Source organism: Colossoma macropomum, unplaced genomic scaffold, assembly GCF_904425465.1.
Source record: "Colossoma macropomum unplaced genomic scaffold, Colossoma_macropomum, whole genome shotgun sequence".
Taxonomy (NCBI): Eukaryota; Metazoa; Chordata; class Actinopteri; order Characiformes; family Serrasalmidae; genus Colossoma; species Colossoma macropomum.
The window spans coordinates 14,974,996-14,998,678 of NW_023494792.1; the positions used below are offsets into that span (position 1 = coordinate 14,974,996).

At 38.9% G+C, this 23,683-nt stretch overlaps 2 protein-coding genes across 10 annotated transcripts in view; both read left to right on the plus strand.

Moving 5' to 3' along the window:
• The first annotated feature begins 1,207 nt into the window (after positions 1–1,207).
• Positions 1,208–10,517, plus strand: slc13a1 (solute carrier family 13 member 1). Of its 2 annotated transcripts, none has more exons than XM_036576154.1 (15): positions 1,208–1,331; positions 2,154–2,282; positions 2,495–2,631; positions 2,971–3,161; positions 3,253–3,292; positions 5,130–5,190; positions 5,413–5,573; positions 5,704–5,823; positions 6,378–6,476; positions 6,751–6,852; positions 7,159–7,253; positions 7,441–7,535; positions 8,922–9,083; positions 9,184–9,321; positions 9,750–10,517. In XM_036576154.1, the coding sequence occupies exons 1-15, from the start codon at positions 1,230–1,232 to the stop codon at positions 9,891–9,893; spliced, it is 1,776 nt and encodes a 591-aa protein (XP_036432047.1). In that variant the 5' UTR covers positions 1,208–1,229; the 3' UTR covers positions 9,894–10,517. The 2 variants fall into 2 exon arrangements, with proteins under 2 accessions (XP_036432047.1, XP_036432048.1); XM_036576155.1 differs by having other exon boundaries at positions 2,971–3,158.
• Positions 10,518–18,081: 7,564 nt separating this feature from the next.
• Positions 18,082–23,683, plus strand: part of cadps2 (Ca++-dependent secretion activator 2) — a 135,212-nt gene continuing 129,610 nt past the window's right edge. For 7 of the 8 annotated variants that reach the window (XM_036576158.1, XM_036576159.1, XM_036576161.1 and 4 more), the window contains exon 1: positions 18,082–18,512. In XM_036576158.1, the coding sequence (XP_036432051.1) occupies positions 18,201–18,512 (312 nt within the window). In that variant the 5' untranslated portion in view covers positions 18,082–18,200. The remainder of the gene's footprint in view (positions 18,513–23,683) is intronic. The other variant, XM_036576156.1, reaches the window with a different exon arrangement.

Here is a 23,683-nt window from a genome sequence, read left to right on the forward strand (position 1 = left end):
AACTATAAATCAGTCTCAAGTATGCAGGTGTACACACTTAGTGCTGGGTTTTCATCACAAATTAGGCCTAAGCCTACTCATAAACGGAACAAGTTCTCCTTCAGTGGGAAGTCATCATTATCTGTGCATGATTTAGTCTTGGAATCAATGGAACAGCTCCATAATCTACTCGATAATCTTTTCCTGTCCCTTCTTTAGATCAATAATTAATGAATCACATTAAATGTGTGTGACTGCTGGACCGGAATAGATTTTAACTACTGCTAATTATGATCAGTACCTCACAGTAAATCAGATAAAATAAGACGTCAAATATGTTCTGAGGAAAAAAGATTTGTTGAGCGCACTGACATTAGCGACTGATTTATCGTTTTTCAGGAATGTCAGGGGTTAAGGTTTAAGATATAACAATCTGTTGACTGCTTGAACACAGATAACAGATTAATACTGCCCATGCAAGACGGGGTAAATAATGCCTCCAGTCCCTCCTGGGGCTGTGTTATGTACTATCATGCATTATTTATGGGTTTGTGCTTTTTAGGCAACAGTGTTATTCTTTAACAGCACCCAAGGAGCACAGTGATCTTTGCTTTGGGGGAAAAGAATGTGAATACCAAGTCTGCTTCTGTAAAAAATGATCTAAGACAACAGCTGCTTCTCAGAAGCGAGTGTGGGAATCAACTTTCTAAGCATGTTAGTGCTTTTTAATGTTAACAAGAACCAGTCTGTTACTTTATACCCAACCTAAATGGATCTCTTTTTTCCAACTCATGATTACTCTTTTTCATTTAAATTATAGATTAGGCAGAATTTTTTTTAGCAGAAAAAATTCAATATCCAATAATTCAAAAATAACAAATTTTACAAAACTATTGAATTAAGTATTAAGTATTTTTTACGTTATCAACATGTCAAAAAGTTTCAAGGTATGATAACAACCCGCTGACATTTTGTAATGTTTTTATTCCTCGAAACATTTATTGTGTCCAGATTTTTTAGGGATTGTTTCGATTTGAGTGTCACTAGGGTCATACCATCTCAAAGCAGTATGATTCTGCGAATGTTAAAGCTTAATCTTCTGAGTCATTGCTTTATGACTGGCTTGAGATGGGCCAGTAACAGTGGGAATATAGGTTAAGGGTACCTCCAGGGCAAAGATTAATCACTGGCTACCTATATAAACTCCTCCAGGAGGCAGAATTCCTGACTTCACACTGTCCAAGCACACCATGAGGGCCTTCGCTGCAGGACTATGGAGCTATCGGAGTCTACTCATCATCATTCTCACACCACTGTTAATGCTGCCGCTGCCTCTGATCATCCAGACACAGGTTAGAGTGCAAATACACATAACCGCCAGGCGGACATTCAGTCTAAAACCTTTATGCTGAAAATACTGTAGTAATATACATGGTAGTTTGTTTAAAAAAAGTTTTTAAAAATATGCAACAATATAAGAATGAAAAACAGGTAAAAATCAGGTACGAGGTACCTTTGAATCTAATTATCTTTATTCCAAGTGAAATCAACTTCTAAACTTACCAGCATCTTTATGAATTAGTGTTGACTAAAACAGTTATTGGTTGAATACTCAGACTTTTTTGCATATTGAATTTAATTATTCACCAAATACTCTGATTGCAGAAACTGTAGCTTATATGTTGCTCAAAACAGACTCAGACCTACTGCACAAACAAACAAACAAACATTTAATGCATGTTAGACGTAGACTATAACCCGTTTTCATAGCAGGTAATAATAAAGCAATATTCCTGTAATGATTCCAGTCAATAATCTTTGACTTTTATATTTTATTAGCTTGTGGAATTCAGGTTCATTGATTTACAGCCTCTATTGTGGCGTGTGTAAACTTTACTACTCTATCTGGAAGTGTCTTGCTAAAAAAAAGTCAATTAGCTAGTTCTCAGAGTAAGACCAACTAGTTCTTCATCTGTACTTCATGCTTACATTCTTTACTGATACCCTTTTGAAGGGTTGATCAAACCCTTTATGTCCTCAGTGCTAAAAACACCCCAGTCTGTCCAAGTGTACTGTACTTGCACAGACTGAACTGACCTGAAAAGGAATTTCATTTCTTGTAGTCCAGTTGCATGTTTTCCGACATTCAGTCTGTAAATGTACATGTCCTATAGGTGGCGCAATGTGCCTTTACCCTGGTGCTGATGGCGGTGTTCTGGATGACAGAAGCATTGCCTCTGTCTGTTACTGCCCTCACCCCAGCACTGGTGTTCCCTCTCTTCGGCATTATGAAGTCCTCAGAGGTAACCTTCACTTAACTTTTGAGCTTAAAAGAATATTTCTGTGGAAATACAGTATGAGCAACATCCAACAGAGTAAATACAGTATTTCTATAGACATGTTTTTACTGCGTGTTATTTTCACACACAAAAAAATTAGAACTTCCTTATGAATTACTGGACGTATTGCAACACTACTGAGATCACCTTTTTACCCTCCTCCTCTTCGTACGCAGGTTGCAACATTATATTTCAAAGACTTCCACTTGCTACTGCTTGGGGTCATTTGTCTTGCCACCTCCATTGAGAAGTGGGGTCTCCACCGCAGAATTGCCCTCAAGCTGGTCACCCTGGTTGGAGTCAACCCTGGCATGTAGGTCTTCTTTATCTTTCTCGTTTTCTTTTCACAGCTCCTTTTTTCTTCAGGGCAACTGGAATAAATTAGATATTAACAACCCTTTTTTGTTTTTTTTGTTTTTTATGAAGTGCTTTATTACTTAACACCTGTGCATGCCTTTGACGTTCAGTAATTTCTTTTAAAAAAAAAAAACGCACATGGAAATTATTGAGACAAGAGCTTTGTAGTATTAATTGGAAGACTTATTGGTTTGGGTTGTTATTGCTCTGCTTCTGAAGACTTCACAGTGGTTTTCTGACCTGTTCTTAACTTAAGCTGATGTATCACCTAATGCGTGATTATGTCTTGTTGCAGGTTGATGCTGGGCTTGATGATGGGCTGCGGCTTTCTCTCCATGTGGCTGAGCAACACATCAACAGCGGCCATGGTGATGCCTATAGTAGAGGCAGTGATGCAGCAGGTGATGAGTGCAGAAGGTCAGGTCAGCAGCCAGCAGGAGAAGGCATCGTCTGGTATCTGCAATCCTGCACTCCAGTTGGAAGGTGGTGAGTTACTTAGAAGACAAACTCTGACATTCATTAAACTACATTCATTTTACATCTTTTTTAACATGTAACCTATTCTTTGTTTTCATAGATACTGAAAAAGAGTATGAAAAGGCCACGGATATGAAAAGGTGAGCAGGATCAGATTAAACGGTTTTATTTTATTTGGACAGCCCCCTATAGACAAATAGAATAATGAAATAAAATGTCTGGACTCAAGAAAAGAAATATAAACTCAACAGAATATGTTCCCTAAATAAAGGTACCACCCTAGTGACAGTTTGTCTGTATAGATGTTCTTGTTGTTAACACCTGGATTAGGAGTAGGATTAGAGTCAGGGAAAATAAAGGCAAATTTAACAGGTAAGTACTTAAATGTAAGTTAAATGCAAGGTAAATAAAGTATTTGCCCCTCACCTGATTTCTTACATTTTTCACTAATTTGTCACACTTAAAATTAGAGGGATGATCTGAAACAATTCTTATATGATAAAGACAACAGAAGTATATAGAAAATGCAGCTTTTAAATGATCATTCAATTTATTAATAATCAAGATTTATTCAAAACCTGTATCACCCATGTGAAAAAGTAATTGCCCCCTGAATCTAATAACTGGCTGTGCCACCCTTGGTTGTAACAACTGCAATCAAACGTTTGCAATAACTTGCGATGAGTCTGTCACATCACTCTGGAGGAAATTTGGCCCACTCTTCATTGTTTTAATTTGGCTACATTGGAGGGTTTCGAGCATGAACTGCCTGTTTAAGGTCCTGCCACAGCAGGATTCAAGTCAGGACTTTGACTCGGCCACTCCAACACCTTAATTTTGTTTCTTTCGAGCCATTCAGAGGTGGACTTGCTTGTGTGCTTTGGATCATTGTCCTGCTGCATAACCTGACTGCACTTGAGCTTGATGTCACAAAGTGACAGGCGGACATTCTCCTTCAGAATTTTGTGATAGAGAGCAGAATTCATGGTTCCATCAATAATGACAAGTTGTTCAGGTCCTGCAGAAGCAAAGCAGCTCCAGACCATCACACTACCAGCACCATGTTTGACTGTTGGTATGGTCTTATGGTGGAATGCTGTGTTAGCTTTACACCATATGTTATTCCTCCTTTGACTTGTCAGTCCACAGAATATTATCTGAACAGTCTTGGGGGTCATCTAGATATTTTCAGGCACATGTGAGATGAGCCTTGTGTTCTTTTTGGTCAGCAGTGGTTTGTGCCTTGCAACTCTCTCATTTGGGTTCTTTTGTGACCTCCTGGATGTGTTGTCAATGCGTTCTTGGTGAAATTTTGGTAGGCAGGCCACTCCTAGGAAAGTTCACCACTGTTCCAAGTCTTCTCCCTTTGTAGAAAACGGCTCTCACTGTGGTTTGCTGGAGTCCCAGAGCCTTAGCAATGGCTTTATAACCCTTTCCAGACTGGTAGATTTCAGTGACTTTGTTTCGCATCTGTATTCGAATCTCTTTAGAACGTGGTATTATGTGCTGGTTTTTGAGGCCTTCCAGCCTGCTTCACATTCACAGACAGGTTCTATTTAAGTGATGTTTAGATTCAACAGGTCTGACAGAAATCATGCTTGAGTGTGAATAGTGAAATTGAACCCAATAGTCAATTGAATTTGGTTATCTGGTTAATTTAGTAGGGAAGGGGACAATTACTTTTTCACATAGGGCCAGGTAGGGCTGAACAGCATTTTTTCTTCAAGAAATAAAATCACCATTTAAAAAAGCATTTTGTGTTTTTTTGGGTTATTGTTTGTCTAATATTAAGAATAGTTTGATGATCTGAAATATTTAAGTATGACAAATATGCAAAAATAGAACAAATTCACAGCACAGTACCTACAAAGCACCTATAATGGACTATCCATATAATGTGTTATTGAATAAAGTGCCACAACCTTTTTTCACTTATTTGCTATTGATGATTGTGAATTATGTTTTTTGTCCATGCAGCTCTGAGCCAGTAATTAATGAGGTGGTTCTCACTGTCCCTGAGGAGGACCATGCCACTGAGGTAAGCACATGCTCACTTTAAAACCAACAACTCTCCACACATTGAATTATGCTCCTCTGTTATTGAAATTGCAAAATTGCTAACTTTCTTTAGTTTTTAAATGATTTATTCTTCAGTCCAGCTCTAATTTCACTTTAACGTCTGTTTACTAAAGTCACGTTTTGTAAATGTACTGTCAACACTGACATTAAGTAAGCTTTTTTTACTCTTTCTGTCCATCAGGCTTTACCAAGTTCACCATTAAACTCAAAGTACAGGACCCACCGAGATCACATGATGTGTAAAAGCTTGTCACTGTGCATTGCATATTCAGCATCTATTGGTGGACTGACCACTCTGCCAGGAACATCTTCAAATCTCATCTTTGCTGAATATATCAATCAGTAGGTTCTTGTTTGTTCATGTTTTTGTGCTATTATAGTTCCCATCAAGGGGATCTGCTATTAAAATCGTATCTGCTGTGTTTTTATTGCAGAGTAATGAATATATGAATATTCACGTTTACCTTTACAGGTTTTACCCAGGGTGCAAGTCCATCAACTTTGGAAATTGGTTTATTTTCTCCTTGCCTATTTGCATCATTGTCCTACTGTCAGCTTGGATATGGCTACACTGGCTGTTTCTGGGTTCAGAGTGAGTGTTCACTGTCTCTCTCATGTCATCATTCCCTTTCTGCCTCGCCTTTTCTTCCTTAAAGACGGTTCACCGGATCACACTTATCAAACGCCTCAGAGTAAGAAATCTAGTCTAAGGCCAGCTATTTCTTGCCACTCAGTAATACATGAATATAATACAATGCAGTAAAGAGATCCTAGATCAGCACTCTGAGACGTATGATAAAACAGTCCTTGATGTGAACTGACTCTCATTCTCTCTTTCTTCCAAGCATACCTACTTCATCTTCACAGCCTGTCCTCAATCTTCTTCTTTGACATTGTCCATATGTATCCTTTTCTCATCTCTCACATTTTATCGCTCAATTCTTTTATCAAGGTTCCACTGAAACCTTCTTCCTTTTGTTTACCTCTTGCTCTTCATACTTCACATGCTGCATGTGACTGGTTGGCAAATTGTGGTTTTGTGGGATGGAGAATACATGTATTTTCTCAGTAATTGAATAGCTATCTATAGTATGCTAATCCAGGATGTCAGCGTTTTTACTCATACATTTCCTGCCTTCCTTCCAGTTTCCGCTCATCGCTGTGCTCCAGAGGACGCCAGTCTGAGAGGGAGAAAGCCGCTGCCAAGGTCATCAAGGATCAGTATGAAGCACTGGGGCCTATGAGGTCAGATATAGGAATCAAACACTTTATTGTTAATAAGTGTTGAAGGGCCTGTATCCTGTATTTTCCTTTATTTTGTTTTTCCCCTACTGAGGTCCACTTTTGACACATGATGCTTTTGATGCATGTAAATTACCTCTGTTCTGATTGGCTGCCCAGAATGTATCCATAAATAGGCTTAATTTTGTATATTTATTTGAAACTGGACAGAAGACAATGTAAGAATAAATGGATTACTGACATGTTCTCTCCTTTTTAATTTCTCTGTGCCCACTAGCCAGCAGGAGATGATCACCCTGGTTATTTTCTTGCTGATGGCGGTGCTGTGGTTCGTCAGAGATCCTGGCTTCATGCCAGGCTGGGCTTCTCTATTCCCTGAGTAAGTGTACTGTGGTCACGTTGTAAACTCATTGCCCTTTGGTTGTTAACCTTAACAATGACACATTAGTAAAAACATAGATGCATTTAGTATGATCTACATTTAGTATACATATATTATGATAATGATGATCTGCAAATGAAATAAAAACGGTATAGATCTCTCTGGGGGGTTAGTCTTTTCCAAAAACAATTACCAGTATCTCACTGATAGTCTATCTAAACACACTCCATTGTAATTGCTCTAAAAGTGGTTCTCATTTACTCCACTTAATTCTCATTAGTGAAGTCTCCTCTCTCTCTGCAGCTATCCAAGCTATGCAACTGATGCCACCGTGGCTCTACTGCTGGGCATTCTGTTCTTCATCATCCCTGCAAAAAGACCCACTGCAGATAACTATGGTATATCATTAACCATCTACACATGGAAATACACATGAGAACTGGACAGTGGCCTGTGGACATGTATGAGATATTTGTTATATGCTATCCATTTTATGCATCAAGGGCTATTTATTTACAGTGCTCACCCTTTAGCACTACTCTTGTCATGAGTGCTTGCTAACATTTCTTCTCCCTGTTCTAACAGAGACTATGATAACATGGAAAGAGTTCCAAGCTTGTATGCCTTGGGAGATCTGTCTACTTGTGGGAGGAGGATTTGCTTTAGCAGAGGGAACCAAGGTAACATTACTTCACCTATAGAACATTTCCTCAATTATATATAATATTGATGTCATATGAAAAATCTCTGAAGCTCTTATTTTTAACACTGTTTGATGGATGTTGAATGAATTGTTCAATGATTAATAGACCTATAGATATTGCCTATAATTGTCCAGTTTGTCCAATGGATATATATATATATATATATATATATATATATATATATATATATATATATATATATATATGTGTGTGTTCTCTGTTTCTCTGCATACTTTGCTAACATCCATTTACTCTATTTTTAATGGTCAGGACCCTACAGGGTGGTGGATCATTCTCAGTACTGCAGTGACACTGATGTGGTGGTGGTGGTGGTGTGTTAGTGTGTGTTGCGCTGGTAGGAGTGGATCAGACACAGCAGTGCTGCTGGAGTTTTTAACCACTGTGTCCTTTTACTGTCCACTCTATGAAACTCTCCTACATTGTTGGTGCATTTTGTAGATGTGAAGTCTGAGATAATAGCTCATCTGTTGCTGCATAGTTTGTGGTAGCTATTTTCCAGTGGTTTATAAGTGGTCACAGGACACTACCTACAGGATGCTGCCTACAGGACGCTGCTGGCTAGATTTGGTTTGGTTGGTGGTATTTTCAGTCCAGCAGCGACACTGAGCTGTTTAAAACATTCCAGTGGCACTGCTGTGTCTGATCCACTCGTACCAGCACAACACACACTAAAACACCATCACCATGTCTGTGCCAGTGCTGAGAATGATCCACCACCCAAATAATACCTGCTCTGTGGGGGTCCTGACCATTGAAAAACAGGGTTAAAGGGCTCTGACAAAGTGTGCAGAGAAACAGATGGACTACAGACTGTAATTGTAGAACCACAAGGTGCACCTATATGGTTAGTGAAGCTGATAAAATGGACAGTGAATGTAGATACATGTTCATACTCACACCACACGCTTTCCATACATCTGTTTTCATCGTTTAAGCATGTATCATTAGCATGACATGGCCGTGATGCATACATCTTCTTCTGTCAGTATGAACGATGGGTAATGAACACCTTTGCCTCTTAATATTCCTCCTGCGTAGAGGAACGGGGGTCTGGGGGAGGGGGTGGGGGAAGCATTGAGGTTCCTGCACTCTTTTGATCCAGCTTTCCAAATGTCATGGCAAGTCCAGCCTTTAGCAACCTCAAAGGAAGAAGGTTGGCAGCTGTGCTGGACTTGCTGCATGTGAATTTTGGACCGGAACAACTTACAACTTACAAGACACACGGCTAATGGCTTTCGTTTCAGTATTTCAACATTTGCTAACTGGAGTAAAATATTAGTGTTTGACTGTTTCCTTAGCACACATTCACTTCTTTTATCTACTCTCTCGTGCACCCCTCAGGTATCTGGTTTATCCTCCTGGGTTGCGGAATTGATGAGTCCATTGGGAAATCTACCTGTACTGGCCATTGTCACCATCGCCTGTATAATTGTCACCTCTATCACTGAAGTAGCAAGCAACCCAGCCACCATCACTATTTTCCTACCTATTCTTTCTCCTTTGGTATGTTAGCTTTAGACAAAATATAAAGGCCACAAGTGTGGTCAGTAAGATGTTGCATATTCATTGTTAATGTTATACTTTGTGTGTGTGTCATTGCCAGGCTGAGGCTATCAAGGTCAACCCTCTCTACATGCTAATACCCACAACTCTTAGTGTGTCTTTCTCCTTCTTATTTCCTGTCTCCAACCCTCCAAATGCCATTGTCTTTGCCTATGGCCATCTTTCAATCATGGATATGGTAAGACCTTATCAAAATAAGTTAACTCTTTAACTTTAAGTCTTTAAATTTAGTTAAAACTCAAAAAAGGCCAAATAATAAAAATGGACTTAACTAACTGAAAAAATAAAAAAGCCCACACAAAGCCTTTTAACAAATCCAAAATACTTTACTGGAAAAGGAAAAACACTGTGTGGCAAAAAATGCATATAAATGGGTGCCAATCAGGCTGTGTCTTAGTGTAATAGAGACCAATGAGAGAATTTAAATTATGCATTATTTTCAAATTGCTGACTAATCATTGCCCTTACGTTAAAGATTTTATGTGGTTTCTTTAATTGAGTAATCAAGTTTAATCGCTTAATCATGACAACACTTTCATCAATATGGTATTAGCTGTGGAAGTCCCATAGTAATGGAAGGACGTATGGTTGCTTTATCTTTTCCAGGTCAAAGCTGGACTGGGCTTGAATGTCATAGGTGTTCTTACAGTGCTGTTAGCTGTCAGTACATGGGGAACACCAATCTTCGATCTGAACACCTACCCGGACTGGGCCTCCAGCCACGGTCTAACAAACACGACTGGGATCTGAATTGTTAAAGTATACTGTACAGTATTCTGGACGAGGACCAAGAATACTTGGATATTAATGAGAACATCAGCCACTAAATAGTATGAATTAGCTGGCACTGGCCAGGTCTCAGATAAGGATGCAAAAGGTATTTGTATATTGGCTGGCATTTTTTCTTTCCGCCCCTTCTGTGGACTGCGGGGCACTACTGTTATATTTAATAGCACACTGAAAGTGCCTATATTCTGTTCGTGTTTAATATGTACTCTGAACCCACAATGGTTTGTGTAAATGAGCTGAAAAGGGGTAAATGTGTGCTGTTCTGTGTCTAAAACTATTTTGTACAGGAGATACTTTTTATAACTACTACTAGAATAATAACTTTATTTATATACGCACCTTTTATACATGTAGTTCAGTGAGCAATGTTGAATAAAATAACTGTGAGATCATGAAAATCCATGGGGAAGTAGATCAAATGTAATAAAAGAGAACGTTTGTAAAAAAGCAGGAGTCATACAAAGTGTGCGTGTGTGTGTGTGTGTGTTGCAAGTGAAAAGTAGTCAGTTATTTGCATCATACAGTATATGGTGTCATTCAATTTGTGTAAGATTGCATGAGCAGGTGTTTTACTAAAAAGTGATTTAAAACTCTATTTGTTTAATAAAACACACCAGGAATGCTCAGTTAATTTTGTGCTCATCTTCATAGCATACCAAGAATAGGTCCCTTACTGCCGTTAGTGGAGCATTGGAGGGGAATTCCACTGTTTTTACAAAACTTCTGCATAATTAAATGGTTAATATGTAATCAAAGTCATTCGGAGTGTTCCATTCTAGATTAACTTGCGGAGTCAAAATTGTTCACAGTGGTGGTGATAAAAGCCAGATGGCTGAAGTGTTTAATGCTTCTAAAAGCTCCCTCACAGAAAGTCAAGATCAAATGGTATGAATATGTTGCTCGATGCCTAAGACATTGTGATAATAATAAGGTTTACAGCGCTTTGACATAAAATGATTATTTTTAAATCTGCACACCGTTGCCTCCCAGCAAGAAAATCCTGGCTGGGTGACCAGGGTCCTTTTCTTTCTGTGTGGAGTTTGCATATTCTCCCAGAGTCTGCATGGGTTTCCTCTCGCTGTCCGAAGATATGCAGTCAGGCCAATTGGACATGCTAAATTGCCCCTAGGTGTGAGTGTGTGTGAATGTATATGTCTGTCTGCCCTGCGATGGACTGGTGACCTGTCCAGGATGTATCCTGCCTTCTGCCCAATGATTGCTAGGATAGGCTCCAGCTCCCCCCATGACCCAGAAAGATAAGTGGTTTAGAAAATGTGTGTGTGTATATGTGTTTGTGGCATTAAGGTAGATGTGTGGCGTAACAGACAACAATACCCTAAAAAAAATATTTTTCAGATTTACGATTTTACCATGATCACCACTACATATAAAAGCTCAGAACACATCTGTAGGTTCACTGGTGGTTTAAAAATAAAATGGCTACATCTGTATTATAGACATTTCGAATCTGGTTTCTTTCTGAGTCAACAGTGCATCATTTCCCATCAAGCCATTCTGAATGACTTTGTTTACATTTCAGTTGTTAAATTATGCAGAAATGTTTTAAAATTGGTGAAATTCCCTTTTAAGTCCTCTTTATAAATATGACTATCAGTGTGGAACCGTTCCAGAAACATGATCAGTTTTCATCTCAAGAACTCTTGTGATCTATGGTAGGGGTTGACTGTTATGTGTTTTTCTGAGCCAATACCAATATTGATTATTGATACACTATATGATGCACTATAAAGTATTGGGACACACCTCTTAATCATTGAATTCAGGTGTTTCATTCAGGCCGTTTGCCACAGGTGTATAACATCAAGCATCTAGCCATGCAGTCTGCCTTTACAAACATTTGTGAAAGAATGAGTCGCTCTGAAGAGCTCACTGAATTTGAGCGTGTTACTGTAATAAGATGCCACCATTGCAACAAGTCAGTTCACGAAATTTCTTCACTTCTAGATATTCCATGATCAACTGTGAGTGGTATTACTGAAAAGTGGACGTGTTGAGGAACCACAGCTGTGAAGTGGGAGACCACGTAAAGTTACAGAACGGGGCTGCTGAGTACTGAGGCCTGTAGTGCATAAAGGTTGCCAATACTTTGCTGAATCAACAACTGCAGAGTTCCAAACCTCTTCTGGCATTAACATCAGGACAAAAACTGCACTGGGAGCTTCATGGTATGGGTTTCCATGGCCGAGCACCTGCATGAAAGCTTTACATATTCAAGCACACTGCCAAGCATCGGATGGAGTGCTGTAAAGCGCGCTGCCACTGGACTCTGGAGCAGTGGAAACGTATTCTGTGGGGTGACGAATCATGCTTCTTCATCTGGCAGTTTGATAGACGAGTCTGGGTTTGACGAATGCCGGAAGAACATTACCTGCTTGACTGTATTGTGCCAACTGTACAGTGGAGGAGGGATAATGCTATGGGTTTTTTTAGGGGTTGGCCTAGGCCCCTTAGTTCCAGTGAAAGGAAATCTTAATGCTTCGGCATATCAGGACATTTTAGACAATTGTATGCTTTCAACTTTGTGGGAACAGTTTGGGGAAACTGAGCTTTAGGTCAGGAACTGACAAGCAGACATTCTCCTTCAGGATTTTCTGATAGAGAGCAGAATTCATGGTTCCATCAGTTATGACAAGTCGTCCAGGTCCTGCAGAAGCAAAGCAGCCCCAGACCATCACACTACCACCATCATGTTTTACTGTTGGTGTGTTCTCAGATGTAAAGAGACCCATGTCTTCCAAAAAGTTCCACCTTTGAGTCATCAGTTCACAGAATATTATCCCAAAAGTGGGACGAGCCTTGGTGTTCTTTTTGTCAGCAGGGGTTTGCAGCTTGCAACTGTCTCATGGATGCCATTTTTGCCCAGTGTCTTTTTTATTGTGGAATCATGTAAATTGACCTTAACTGTGGTAAGTGAGGCCCGCAGTTCTTTAGATGTTCGTCTGGGTCTGGATGAGTCGTCGATGAGCTGTTGGTAAAATTTTGGTTAGGCAGCCACTCCAGGAAAGGTTTACCACTGTTCCAAATTTTCTCCATTTGTTGATAACGGCACTCTCTGTAATGGCCTTCGCTGGAGTCCCAGAGCTTCAGCAATGTCTTAGTAATCCTTTCCAGGCTGCTAGATTTCAATGACTTTGTTTTGCATCTGTATTTGAACCTCTTTAGAACGTGGCATCATGTGCTGCTTTTTGGGACCTTCTAGCCTGCTTCAACATTGACAGACAGGTTCTTTTTAAGTGATGTTTAGATTCAACAGGTCTGGTAGTAATCATGCCTGGGTGTGGCTGGTGAAACTGAACACAATAGTCAATTAAATTTAGCTGACTTGATTTAGTAGCTAAGGGGGTAATTACTTTTTCACATAGGGCCAGGTAGGGCTGAACAACATTTTTCCTTCAATAAATGAAATCATCATTTAAAAAAAGCATTTTGTGTTTTTTGGGGTTATCTATGTCTAATATTAAAAGTAGTTTGACGATCTGAAACATTCAACTATGACAAATATGCAAAAATAGAAGACATTAGGAAGGAGATAAATACTTTTTCACAACATTGAATTTTTTCTGCAGAATTTCAATCCAGAAGAAAAAAAAACTCGAGCATTGTTTTTGCAAGCATCTATAGAGCCTTTATTAATTAATGGAATAATTCAGTTGATTGAAGAATTGTGTTCCAGAAAGATGAGAAATTGGTCCGGTCAGGTCCGGACTCTTAAATGTGTTTCTTGAGCAAAGGTTTGATAATACTAGTACAGTTTCAGTGCATCTGAAGATGTGTGCTCTGCTTTCATGGCATGGCACAATGTTGAACAAAAAAAAAAAAAGGTTCAGAACATTTTAGTTGTAAGACTTTTTGTGAAGCACGATTTCATTTCTTTAAACTAAATGTCTTCACATAAGAGCTTCGAGGACAAATTGCTTTGCTTGGATACCCACATAATGGGTTCTACTCTTTCAGAGACTGAAAGCTTAAGTGAAAGCTAAAGCCTATTTGGATGATTTGATTACAGTCTGAACTAAAGATGGAAATAATCTCCACACATCAGCAGCTAAGTGGTGATCATAAAGTCTGTTTTAAGAAACCCAATACTTAAAATTAATGATATTTTGAATCAGAGTACAATACATCTAAATGCATCTGTGCTGTGAAGAGACTCACTTTTATTGTGTCACACAGCTTGAGCTATTATGGGCTATAAAGAGAATGTGCTCTGACATTTGCATTCAGATGTACTGCAGTGTCATCTGTTTTCTGTGAAACAAGAAAGTGATGAGTGCGGCTTACTTTAGACATGAAAACACTGACTATTCACAGTTACCTGTGGGTTGAGTTCTAGACTATGAACACAAAGGTGGATCTATCAAAGAAGAAGAACAGCCTTCGCACACCCACCTGCTCCAAATTGTCTGAGGATGATGTGAATCTGTGTCTCCTATTAGAAACAAAACAGAATGAATTCACAGCTATTTTACACATGTAATTACTGTAGCTACTGCCCATTGTTTTGTCTTTTTTTTGATGAATTTAGTATGTAATAAATAGTTACACTGGAGTACCACAATTCATCTACAGACTTGACTTGTTATTCAAGGTGTAGGTCTGACAAATAATAACCTAATTCCTGAAAATTGAGAAAATAAATAGAATGTGTACGGTACCGTGTATTCTTAAATACGAGCATAATGACCAGGCGATGGTTCAATTCATTTAGAGGTGGATTGCAATCTGAGAATTTTCCTTTGACCAGCTTTGAAACTAACCAGTCAGAAATAGAAGTCGCTGACAAAAACAAAGATTGTAGCAGAAAGCTTAGATAAATGGCTAAAGGCAATTTGGGAAGCATCAATAATAGCTCTGCCATTCTAAAATATCTTGTTGGAATATATTCTCTCATTGGCACAAACGTGACATTTGTCCACTATCTGGTTCCTGGGTCTCTAGATCTAAACAGAGTCTCACAGGGTGGGAAGAAAGGATTAAATCCTCTTTCTTTAGCCTCATAGCAATATTAGCCGATTGTGGACATCTATCAGGTCTCACGTATAGAACTGTGAGGCTAGACATGAGGATGTCCAACCTACGCCTCTTTGTGCCCTTAGTGCGTCTTTTGGTGAGTACTGCATTAAAGTGGACTTAGCCGGACCCTCTCATAAAAAATTCTGACACAGAGATACAAAGTGGATGAATTTACAGCTGCCTAACCAACATGGTGGAGAAAAGGATATTCAAGTATAAGCTAAAATGCATTTGTATATTAATTTAAATTGCATTTGAGCTGCATCATGCTTGTAATCTGTATTGAGCTGCTGTGTATGGATCATTCTACCGAATTTGTTCAAAGTCAGACTTGAAAACACATTTCGGACTTTTAACTACTTGGACTTGAGAGTAAAATCTTTTTGCTTTGAATGACCTTATACCTTAATTATGCTTATTTTATTGAAATAAATGATTGATCATTCCTTTCACTATCAAAACGATCATAACAATACCAAAACTTTACTAAACATTTCAGTAGTGACAATTTTTGCTCATTTTAAGCAAAACTCAAAAACACTAGCCAGTACATGACTAGTAAACACAGCTCTGTTGTACACACATAAAATCATATTTTCCATTAAAACACAAAAAAGTTTACTTTTTTGCTGAAAATGTGTCTTTCGGTAGTGACTATTCTTATGGCTAAACACTGATTTTCAGACTTCGGGACACATTTACCTCAAAAATTGTGATCTAACTGCTCACAGTTAACATGGACAGGGATGCTGTTTCACTTCCTGCTCTAAACTGCAGGGGTGTGGATAAATAAAGCTCCATCTATGGACTTAAACTGTTTTTGTTTCGGTAGTGACATGAATAAAGTTGATTTATTAAAATATTATACTCATGAAACATCAGAAATGTTCAACTTCAATTTGAAAAAAAAAGATCTTTAAAAATAAATATTGAAAAAAAAATATCAAAAAATGTAAGAAATTTAGGGCTTAGGGTATGGGACAGCCCCCTCCTAGTAGAAAGCACTCTATAAGTTATGATATTGAATATATTTAGTTTATTACTATCTCAGTGAATCCATTGGATTTAAATAGATCATTACATAATCCTTGTACATATCTAAGGTCTAAATACTTATTTTTTAATAGTTTTTTTTTTGTTTTTTTTTTAATGTGGGACCACAGTTTGAACTAATTCAGTAGAATGATCCATAGAAGCAAATTAGTTTATTTATTCTTCCCCAAATGTATGCTTTTAAACCTAGTGCTGTTGAGGTCTCTAGCCCAGTGGTCTTCAACACCGGTCCTGGAGAGCTACCTTCCTGCAGAGTTTAGTTCCAATCTAAATTTGTCATGCTGATCCTCCTTTACCCAACTCTAAAACATCTGATCCAGCCATCAGGAACTTCTGAAGAAGTTAATTAGCTGGAGCAGGTGTGGCACATTAGACACTGCAGGAGGGCAGATCTCCAGGACCAGGGTTGGAGACCACTGCTCCAGCCCAATAAGTCCATATGCTGTTAATGTCATATGGACTTATTGGGCTGGAGACCTAATAAGGTGAATGCAGGGTGAATTTTGGGACAGGCCAAGGTAGAGCTGGCTCCCTAACGTTTAGGAGAAACGTGGGGAGAAACATAAATGAGCACAAGGATTTGAGTTAATCTATAAAGGAACTTTTACATGGGCTACTGTTACAATCCTCTGTAGTAATTTACTGAATTTGTATCAACAAACTATCAAACTAATAAACACACAGTGGCTGAAAACCGCAAGCACAGTTGCTGAAAGCTATGATGTAACTTGTTTGACTATCTGTGACATGGTTGGAGTGTAATGGACAGTAGTGGACAGTGGGCAAAAAATAAACTAACAAACAAAACCAAGGTTTTTGTTTTTATCATTTATGTCACTTGTAATTTATCTGGGGCTCAATTAGTAACGGATAACGAATAAGGATACATAATACAAATGAATACAAAATACGTCATGAAAGACAAGCGTCAAGACTCTCCTGTGTCCAGGCAGCGGAACAAACTTCAACTGGCTGTTGGAATAACAGAGTTCCTCGCCATCTCCAAACACAGACTGAAGACCCATCTCTTTATGAAGCACCTAAGTGAACACCAATCTAGCACTTATTAAAATGCATTGTATTGCGCTTATGCTATGTCTTAATCTGTATTTTTGTCTTTCTTTCTAGGTATTAGCACTGACACTTGTTTCTGGCAGGTTTTAGTTCAAGGGTAGTTTAGGCTGTAACTTATTTGCACTAGCTAGGACACTGAGTGGACAACAAAGCACTTTTGGGCAAGAGACCTCAGCCTTGTGATTGGTGAGGGGAATAATTACAGAAGTGTTAAGATTGGGAAGGCTCAGTTTACATCACGAAGGCAGAAATATGGTGAAATATATCGGTCATTTATTGGTCACTGGGACATTAGAGTGTCAAGTGTTCTGTGATGAACTAACATAAAGTCTCTGATGATGATGTCATCTGCAAGTTGAAGCTTAAGGGCAAGTAAGTGACAGTCCAGAGGCGACCACTTTAATGTTTTTTATACAGTTTTGCAGCACAACACTTTAAATTCTGGTGCGTGACTCTCTGTTTTTTCACGTGAGGTGAAGCATGCGAAGAGTTTCACATAAATCGGAATACCAATGCTCACATCCCACCACCTGCAGTCTGATCAGATTACCTGTTGGGCTAGAAGAACAAAGTGAAGAACATATTTGAGCACAGCAGAATTACTGAGTTTATGGGGACCCCGCGTTAGACGAGATCCCAGGCTTGTACGGTCAAAAACTGGGACAAACCCCTTATTTTATATGTGTTTAAACCGTATGAGTTGATACAAATAGATTTCGATTGTATTTTAAATCTGTTAAGGGTCATCAAAGGCTCAGGCTACCCAGAGCAGGCAGCATGTCCCTGCTGGCCCTTTAAGAAGCCTCCCCTCCTCCTCCCACGTGTTGCTCGGTGCTACAGGTTGTGTACCTGTCTCTGGCAGCTCCGCATAGTGCCAGTCAGCTCGCGCTCAGGCTCGCGGCGGCGCCAAAAAAAGAAAAACAAAAAGAGCGGAAACCCGAGCAGCGGTGTGTGTGTGGCAGCCTAACTCCGCCCCAGTGCTGACACACAGGGAAAACTCGCTCCGCATCTGAAGAAGAGGAGGGAGAGAGTGCCGAAACACCTTCTCCTCTCCTCTCCGTCGCCTCCTCTGTAAGTTGAGGGACTTCTCACAGCCCGGTGTCGACCATGCTGGACCCGTCCTCCAGTGAGGAATCCGGGGGGGAACTTCCACCTGAGGACGAGCTGCCAGTCCAGCCGGAAAAGCCCTCGAAAAAGAGCCCCAAGTCTGAGAAAAGCCCAGGAGCTCCGCGCACACCAGCCAAGAAACCCCCTCCTCCTTCTTCTCCTCCGCAGGAAAACGAAAATGAGCAGGAGAGACTCCAGAAAGAGGAGTCGGAGAGGAAAACCAAACTCCAGATTTATGTGTTCGTGCTACGGTGCATAGCCTACCCTTTCAATGCCAAGCAGCCTACGGACATGGCACGGCGACAGCAGAAGGTGAGTGAGTGAGTGAGTGAGTGAGTGTGCACTACCTTTTACTGCCCTGGACAAGTACAAAACACCACCGAGCACCTGTTACTCTCGGCCCGTTTTCCCTCCAGCCACCCTGAACAGGAGTTAGACAACAGCTGCTGCCGGGGCTTCTCACTGCTCATTGCACACTCACCCACCGCAGGTTTACTGCTGAACATGAGAGCAAAAGCTGTGAATTGCCAGAGATGATGAATCATAGAAAAGCCTTAAGTCGCCCCCCCCAAAACTGTAAAAGAGATGTAGGACCACTTGAACAGCTTCCTACCTTTTACAGCAGAATTAGAACTGACGTTTCTCCCCATCTGTTTGGACTGTGTTTGACTTCAGGCTCTCCAGAGAATTAGCACCGATGCTATTTTTATAAACCAAACACCTACGGGCTCCTAGAGGCCATCGCTTTTTGAGGTGCTAGCAGTGTGAAATTAATATACTACAAGAGCAGAAATAGAGAGAAATGCACTACTATACTATGAGTGAAGTGTCTTGCTTGTATATTGGAGAATCTTGCTTAGTATGATTTTATTGGCTGATCCCCTGTTTACTGTCAGTGCCTTGTGTTCCATAAAGGCTTTAGGTGGATCTGGATCATGTTAAGACATATGCAGTCGCTTAAATGTCAGTCAGTCAATTAATCAGTCAATCAATCAATCAATCAATCAATCAGTCAGTCAGTAGGAGAACATCAAATTAATTATTTAAACAAAGCTTTTCACCTAACACCATTAAGCAGTTCTGAATGATATTCAGCAAATGCAATGTATCCCTGCAGCCTTGATCACTCTTCATTGCACATGCTAACTCATTCAGATCACGTGTAATATGATTTTGGTGCATGCATGCGCATATGTGTGCAAATCTTCTCCACATCCAGTGAGACCCTGCAGCCCTCCCTAGCTTTAGAATGATTTATTATACCAAGCTGAGCACTTTACCTGCAGTTTCGACCCCGATATCAGCACCTATCCACATACCTGAGCTTCAACAGGCAATACTATACTGTACCAATTAGTGAAGATATTGATGTAAGCAATAAAACTGCTCTCTCTGTCTCTGTTGAAATTAGAGTTAATCAAACCTCATGTATTATTGTCTCCATGCTTTACTCACAGAAAGCATCCTGTTGCTAGTAGGCCAAAAGAATGCAATAGATTTTGGATGATATGATCGGATTGTCCTCAAGGTACAGACGTGTTTGTACGTTCACAGTGTCCTTTAAGGGGTTACGTTGGTTCTTCTATGACTACGAGGTTCATTATGGGTCTTTTGCGTTAAAGTATTTCTTTTTTGAAGTTTGCTGATGTGCAGTCATAGACTGCCATATCTTTACTCCACTAAATACTCCAAATTGTTCATCCATGTACATGCTGCAGTCATTGAATAAGTTCTCTACTTAAAAGCAGTCTGTTGTTTCCTGGATGTGCATTTGTATATCCGTGTGTATGCATGTGTGTTTTTGAATTCAGCATTTTAAGTGTGTTTTGTTGTACATAATCTAACAGTGCTGCTTTAATCTGAACCTCAGGAAAAGCCTTTGTTTGATTTTCAAAGGCTGTTTGAGCACCATCAGAAATATATATATATGAAAGTGACTGCAGGCACTCTGTAGCTCTGCCCCTTTTGACGCAGTCCTTGTTTGTTTCTCCTGTATGTTTTGATTAAAGCTTCAATTTGACATTCATCTCCGTGGTTTACCTTTTCACAATAGTTCTGATCCTTCTTTGAGATGGCAATAATGATATGAAAACAAAATCCTTTAATATAATCAGGTAACATTTCTCTTTTTTTTTTTTTGCTGATCCACTTCTGTGTTTAATTATATGATTGAATTTTCAGATGTTGCTTATTAGATTATATTAAAATATAATAGTAGAGCTCCAGTTATATGAGAAGAAGAAGCAATTTTTGATCTTAATCCTTGTCACGAATGAGAAGGTGGGCAATATGATGATAATGTCATTATTGTGATACATTATGACTCAGTATATTTGTATCTGAGTATGAATTACATCTTAATACATTTTTCTGAGTATATCTATATACAGTGTAAATTGCTTCACTATACGCTTTTCTAAATATATCTGAGTATAAATTGTCATACGCTTTTCTGAGTATATTTGAACATACGTTACTTCACAGTGCACTTTTCTGAATATAAATTACATCATAATATGATTTGAGTGTTTCTGAATATAAATTGCATTACAGTATAGGAGTATAGATTACATCATAATGTATTATCTGAGTATATCTGAGGATTATCTGATTTTCTGAGAATATAAATTACATAATACACTTTTTTAGTATATTTTCCTATAAATAACTTCACAATACACTTTTCTGAGTATGTCTGAATAGAAATTACATCACAATACATTTTTATGAGTATATCTGAATATAAATTGCATAATACATTTTTCTGAGTATATTGTAGTATAAAGCACGGTATACTTTTAGGAACGATGAGGATGAGTATCATCAGTACTTGTAGAACACCAAACTGCATGTTCCACTAAAAAAAGGAAAAAAAAATGTGTTTGCTTATAAAAAACTATAAAATTCAGTCTCTAAATGAACTGACTGTGCTCAAGGTATAATATACTGTCATTTTGCTGAATCTTGTGGAGGCATAGAACATGTTCAGTTTTAAGCCAGAAAGGGGGAGGTTAAAAGGAAATTTGATGCTAATTAGGTTCATGTAATCACCAGCTCCTGTGTACTTGCTTGAATCCTCGTTTGTGTGTTTGAAAATCCTTTTAATCTAAGTAGGCAAACCGGTATTTTGAGAATGGTTACAAAGACGTTGTTGAAAGGCATACATTATATGTCCAAAAGTTCGTGGAAAATTCAGCTGTATAAGATGTACTCATTGCTGACAGGAGTTCAAATCCACACACAGCTTGTTTAGTCTCCATAGAAAAGTGTTAACAATAGAACAGGATGGTCTGGAGCAGCCGCACATGAGCCTAAGATCACCATGTCTGACACCAAGCACAGGTTAGAGGGCTATAAAGCCCCCCAGCACTGAGTTGTGGAGCAGTGGAACTGCATTCTCTAGAGTGATGGAGCACTAACCAATACCTTTAGGAATGAGTTGGAGTGGCATTTGTGATCCAGAGCTAATCATCCAACGTCAGTGCTTGATCTCACTAGTCCTCCTGCTGCTGAATGCAATCAAATCCTCACAGCAGTGTTCCAACATTTAGTGTAAAGCCTACTCGAAAAGTAGAGACAGCTACTGCAGTTACTGGGGACAAACTCCTTTTTAATACTCTTTATTTTGGAAGAAACATTTGATGAGCAGGTGTCCACAAACTTTTGGCCATATAGTGTGTATCATATATGAGGCTCCAGAAATGTGCATTTGTTCAGAAATAGAAGCTTTTTTCAGGGAAGGGGGTATGTTGCATCACATTAATGTGTTCAGCTTATTCATCATTCTCCTTCACTGTAGTATGAGTTGGGTACCAGATGCTTATTCAAATGGCATTTCTTTCTGTGCGCACTCCACACGAGTTGTAATCCTCTGTGTGAGTGCTTTCCACATTACTGCTGCTGCGTGCAAAGCGCGTTGGGTGCAGTTTGAAGAGGAGCGGGCAACTGTGAGGCCAGTGCAGCATTTTATGGAATATTTTGTTTTGGATAATGACCAGTCGGTGAAGTTGCTGCTTTCTTTTTATGACAGCAGGTGAATCCTCTCAGGAATTCGTGCTGCCTGTGGTACAAAGCAAATCACAGAATTTTAATAATTCCATTCGATCGGAGCAATTTTTGAAAGCGCATTCACATCCTCTTAACTGGCTGGCTTTCTAGTGATGTGTGATACAACATGTACTGAATTATGAAGGTATGGTTATCTGTTGCAGGCAAAGGTGGATGATATGGAAAAATATATCCTGATACTTTCTCTTAACACACAATATGAATGATAATATTAAGGTTTAATAAGGTGAAATGAGCATGATATACCAGGAAAACGTTGTACCAAAATGTAAAATTGAGTACAAAGAGTTCACCATTTGCAAAAAATAAACTATTTAATAAACCATAAGCTCAAATAATTGGTTAAAATAAATGAATAATTCATGAATAATCAACTTCTTGTTACTATGCAGTTTATACAGTTACTATACAATGGCTGTTGCCACTGTCATTGTCACTGTTGTTGTTTTTATTTACAGGCTGTCTATAATTGGTCTAAATTGTTATGATTCATGCAGTTATTCAGTTCTCTAGAAGCACAAACAGTACTCATAAAATATTCAGAAAAGCATATTGTAATTTAAAATAATAAGGATAAAATTCAGTAATATTATTGCCCATCTCTAGTTGCAGTTTTTCATGTTTCTTTTCATTTAATAGACAGCATTGCTCCAGTTGGCAAATGTAAAAGCCTAAACCAGCTTTCTTTAGATTTTAATAGAATTAATAAAATACTTGGATTTTTAGTAGGCACTGTTACTAATTGCAGTTTGTCGGTAGCCACATGTTTTCATATACATATTTGCCCAAATTTTGATGGCCAGAGACATTTTCACAGTACGATATGTATCACGATATTTTCACAGACATACACGGTGCACCTGTGTTTGAAAACTGCGTAAAGACTCTGGTTACAGTGTTTTTTATTCAACACATCACATACTTTACTGCACTAAATCCAGTGACACTGTACTGCACTAAACATGACACTTTTTGCTCTGATTTATAATGAAATGTACAGCTGGTCTGTGTTCTTTAAGCACAGATGATATCCATGATATACTCGGAAAAGCATTTTGTCATGATAAAAATAATGTTGTCATATTGCCCACCGCTACTTCTGTATGAAAAAGAATGGAGAACGAACTCTTTTAGCTAACATTTGTAAGATGTATTCTCTGAAGGTGCTGTTTAGGAACAGTAAGAACAAGGGAGAGTAAGTGCCCATGGTAAAAGTTACAGTACTCAGAAGATACTGTGTGCTGGGATTTTTGCTGTGATTCACTTGATTTGAATCATTTTGGTTCAGTTCAGTGGCTGGATGATGCTAAATGGCTGTGGAAATGTGAGTGCATGGGTGTTGCTCTGAGTTGGACTGTCTGCTGAATAAGTAAAGTAAATGCAAATGTAAATATCTAAGCCCACTGGGAGACTAC

Excerpts from the sequence above, each read along its gene's own strand:
- slc13a1 (XM_036576154.1), top strand. The coding sequence starts at position 1,230 with ATGAGGGCCTTCGCTGCAGGACTATGGAGCTATCGGAGTCTACTCATC. Across the intron at positions 5,191-5,412 it reads AGGAGGACCATGCCACTGAG|GCTTTACCAAGTTCACCATT; the intron begins GTAAGCACATGC and ends TCTGTCCATCAG. Across the intron at positions 5,824-6,377 it reads TGGCTGTTTCTGGGTTCAGA|TTTCCGCTCATCGCTGTGCT; the intron begins GTGAGTGTTCAC and ends CCTTCCTTCCAG.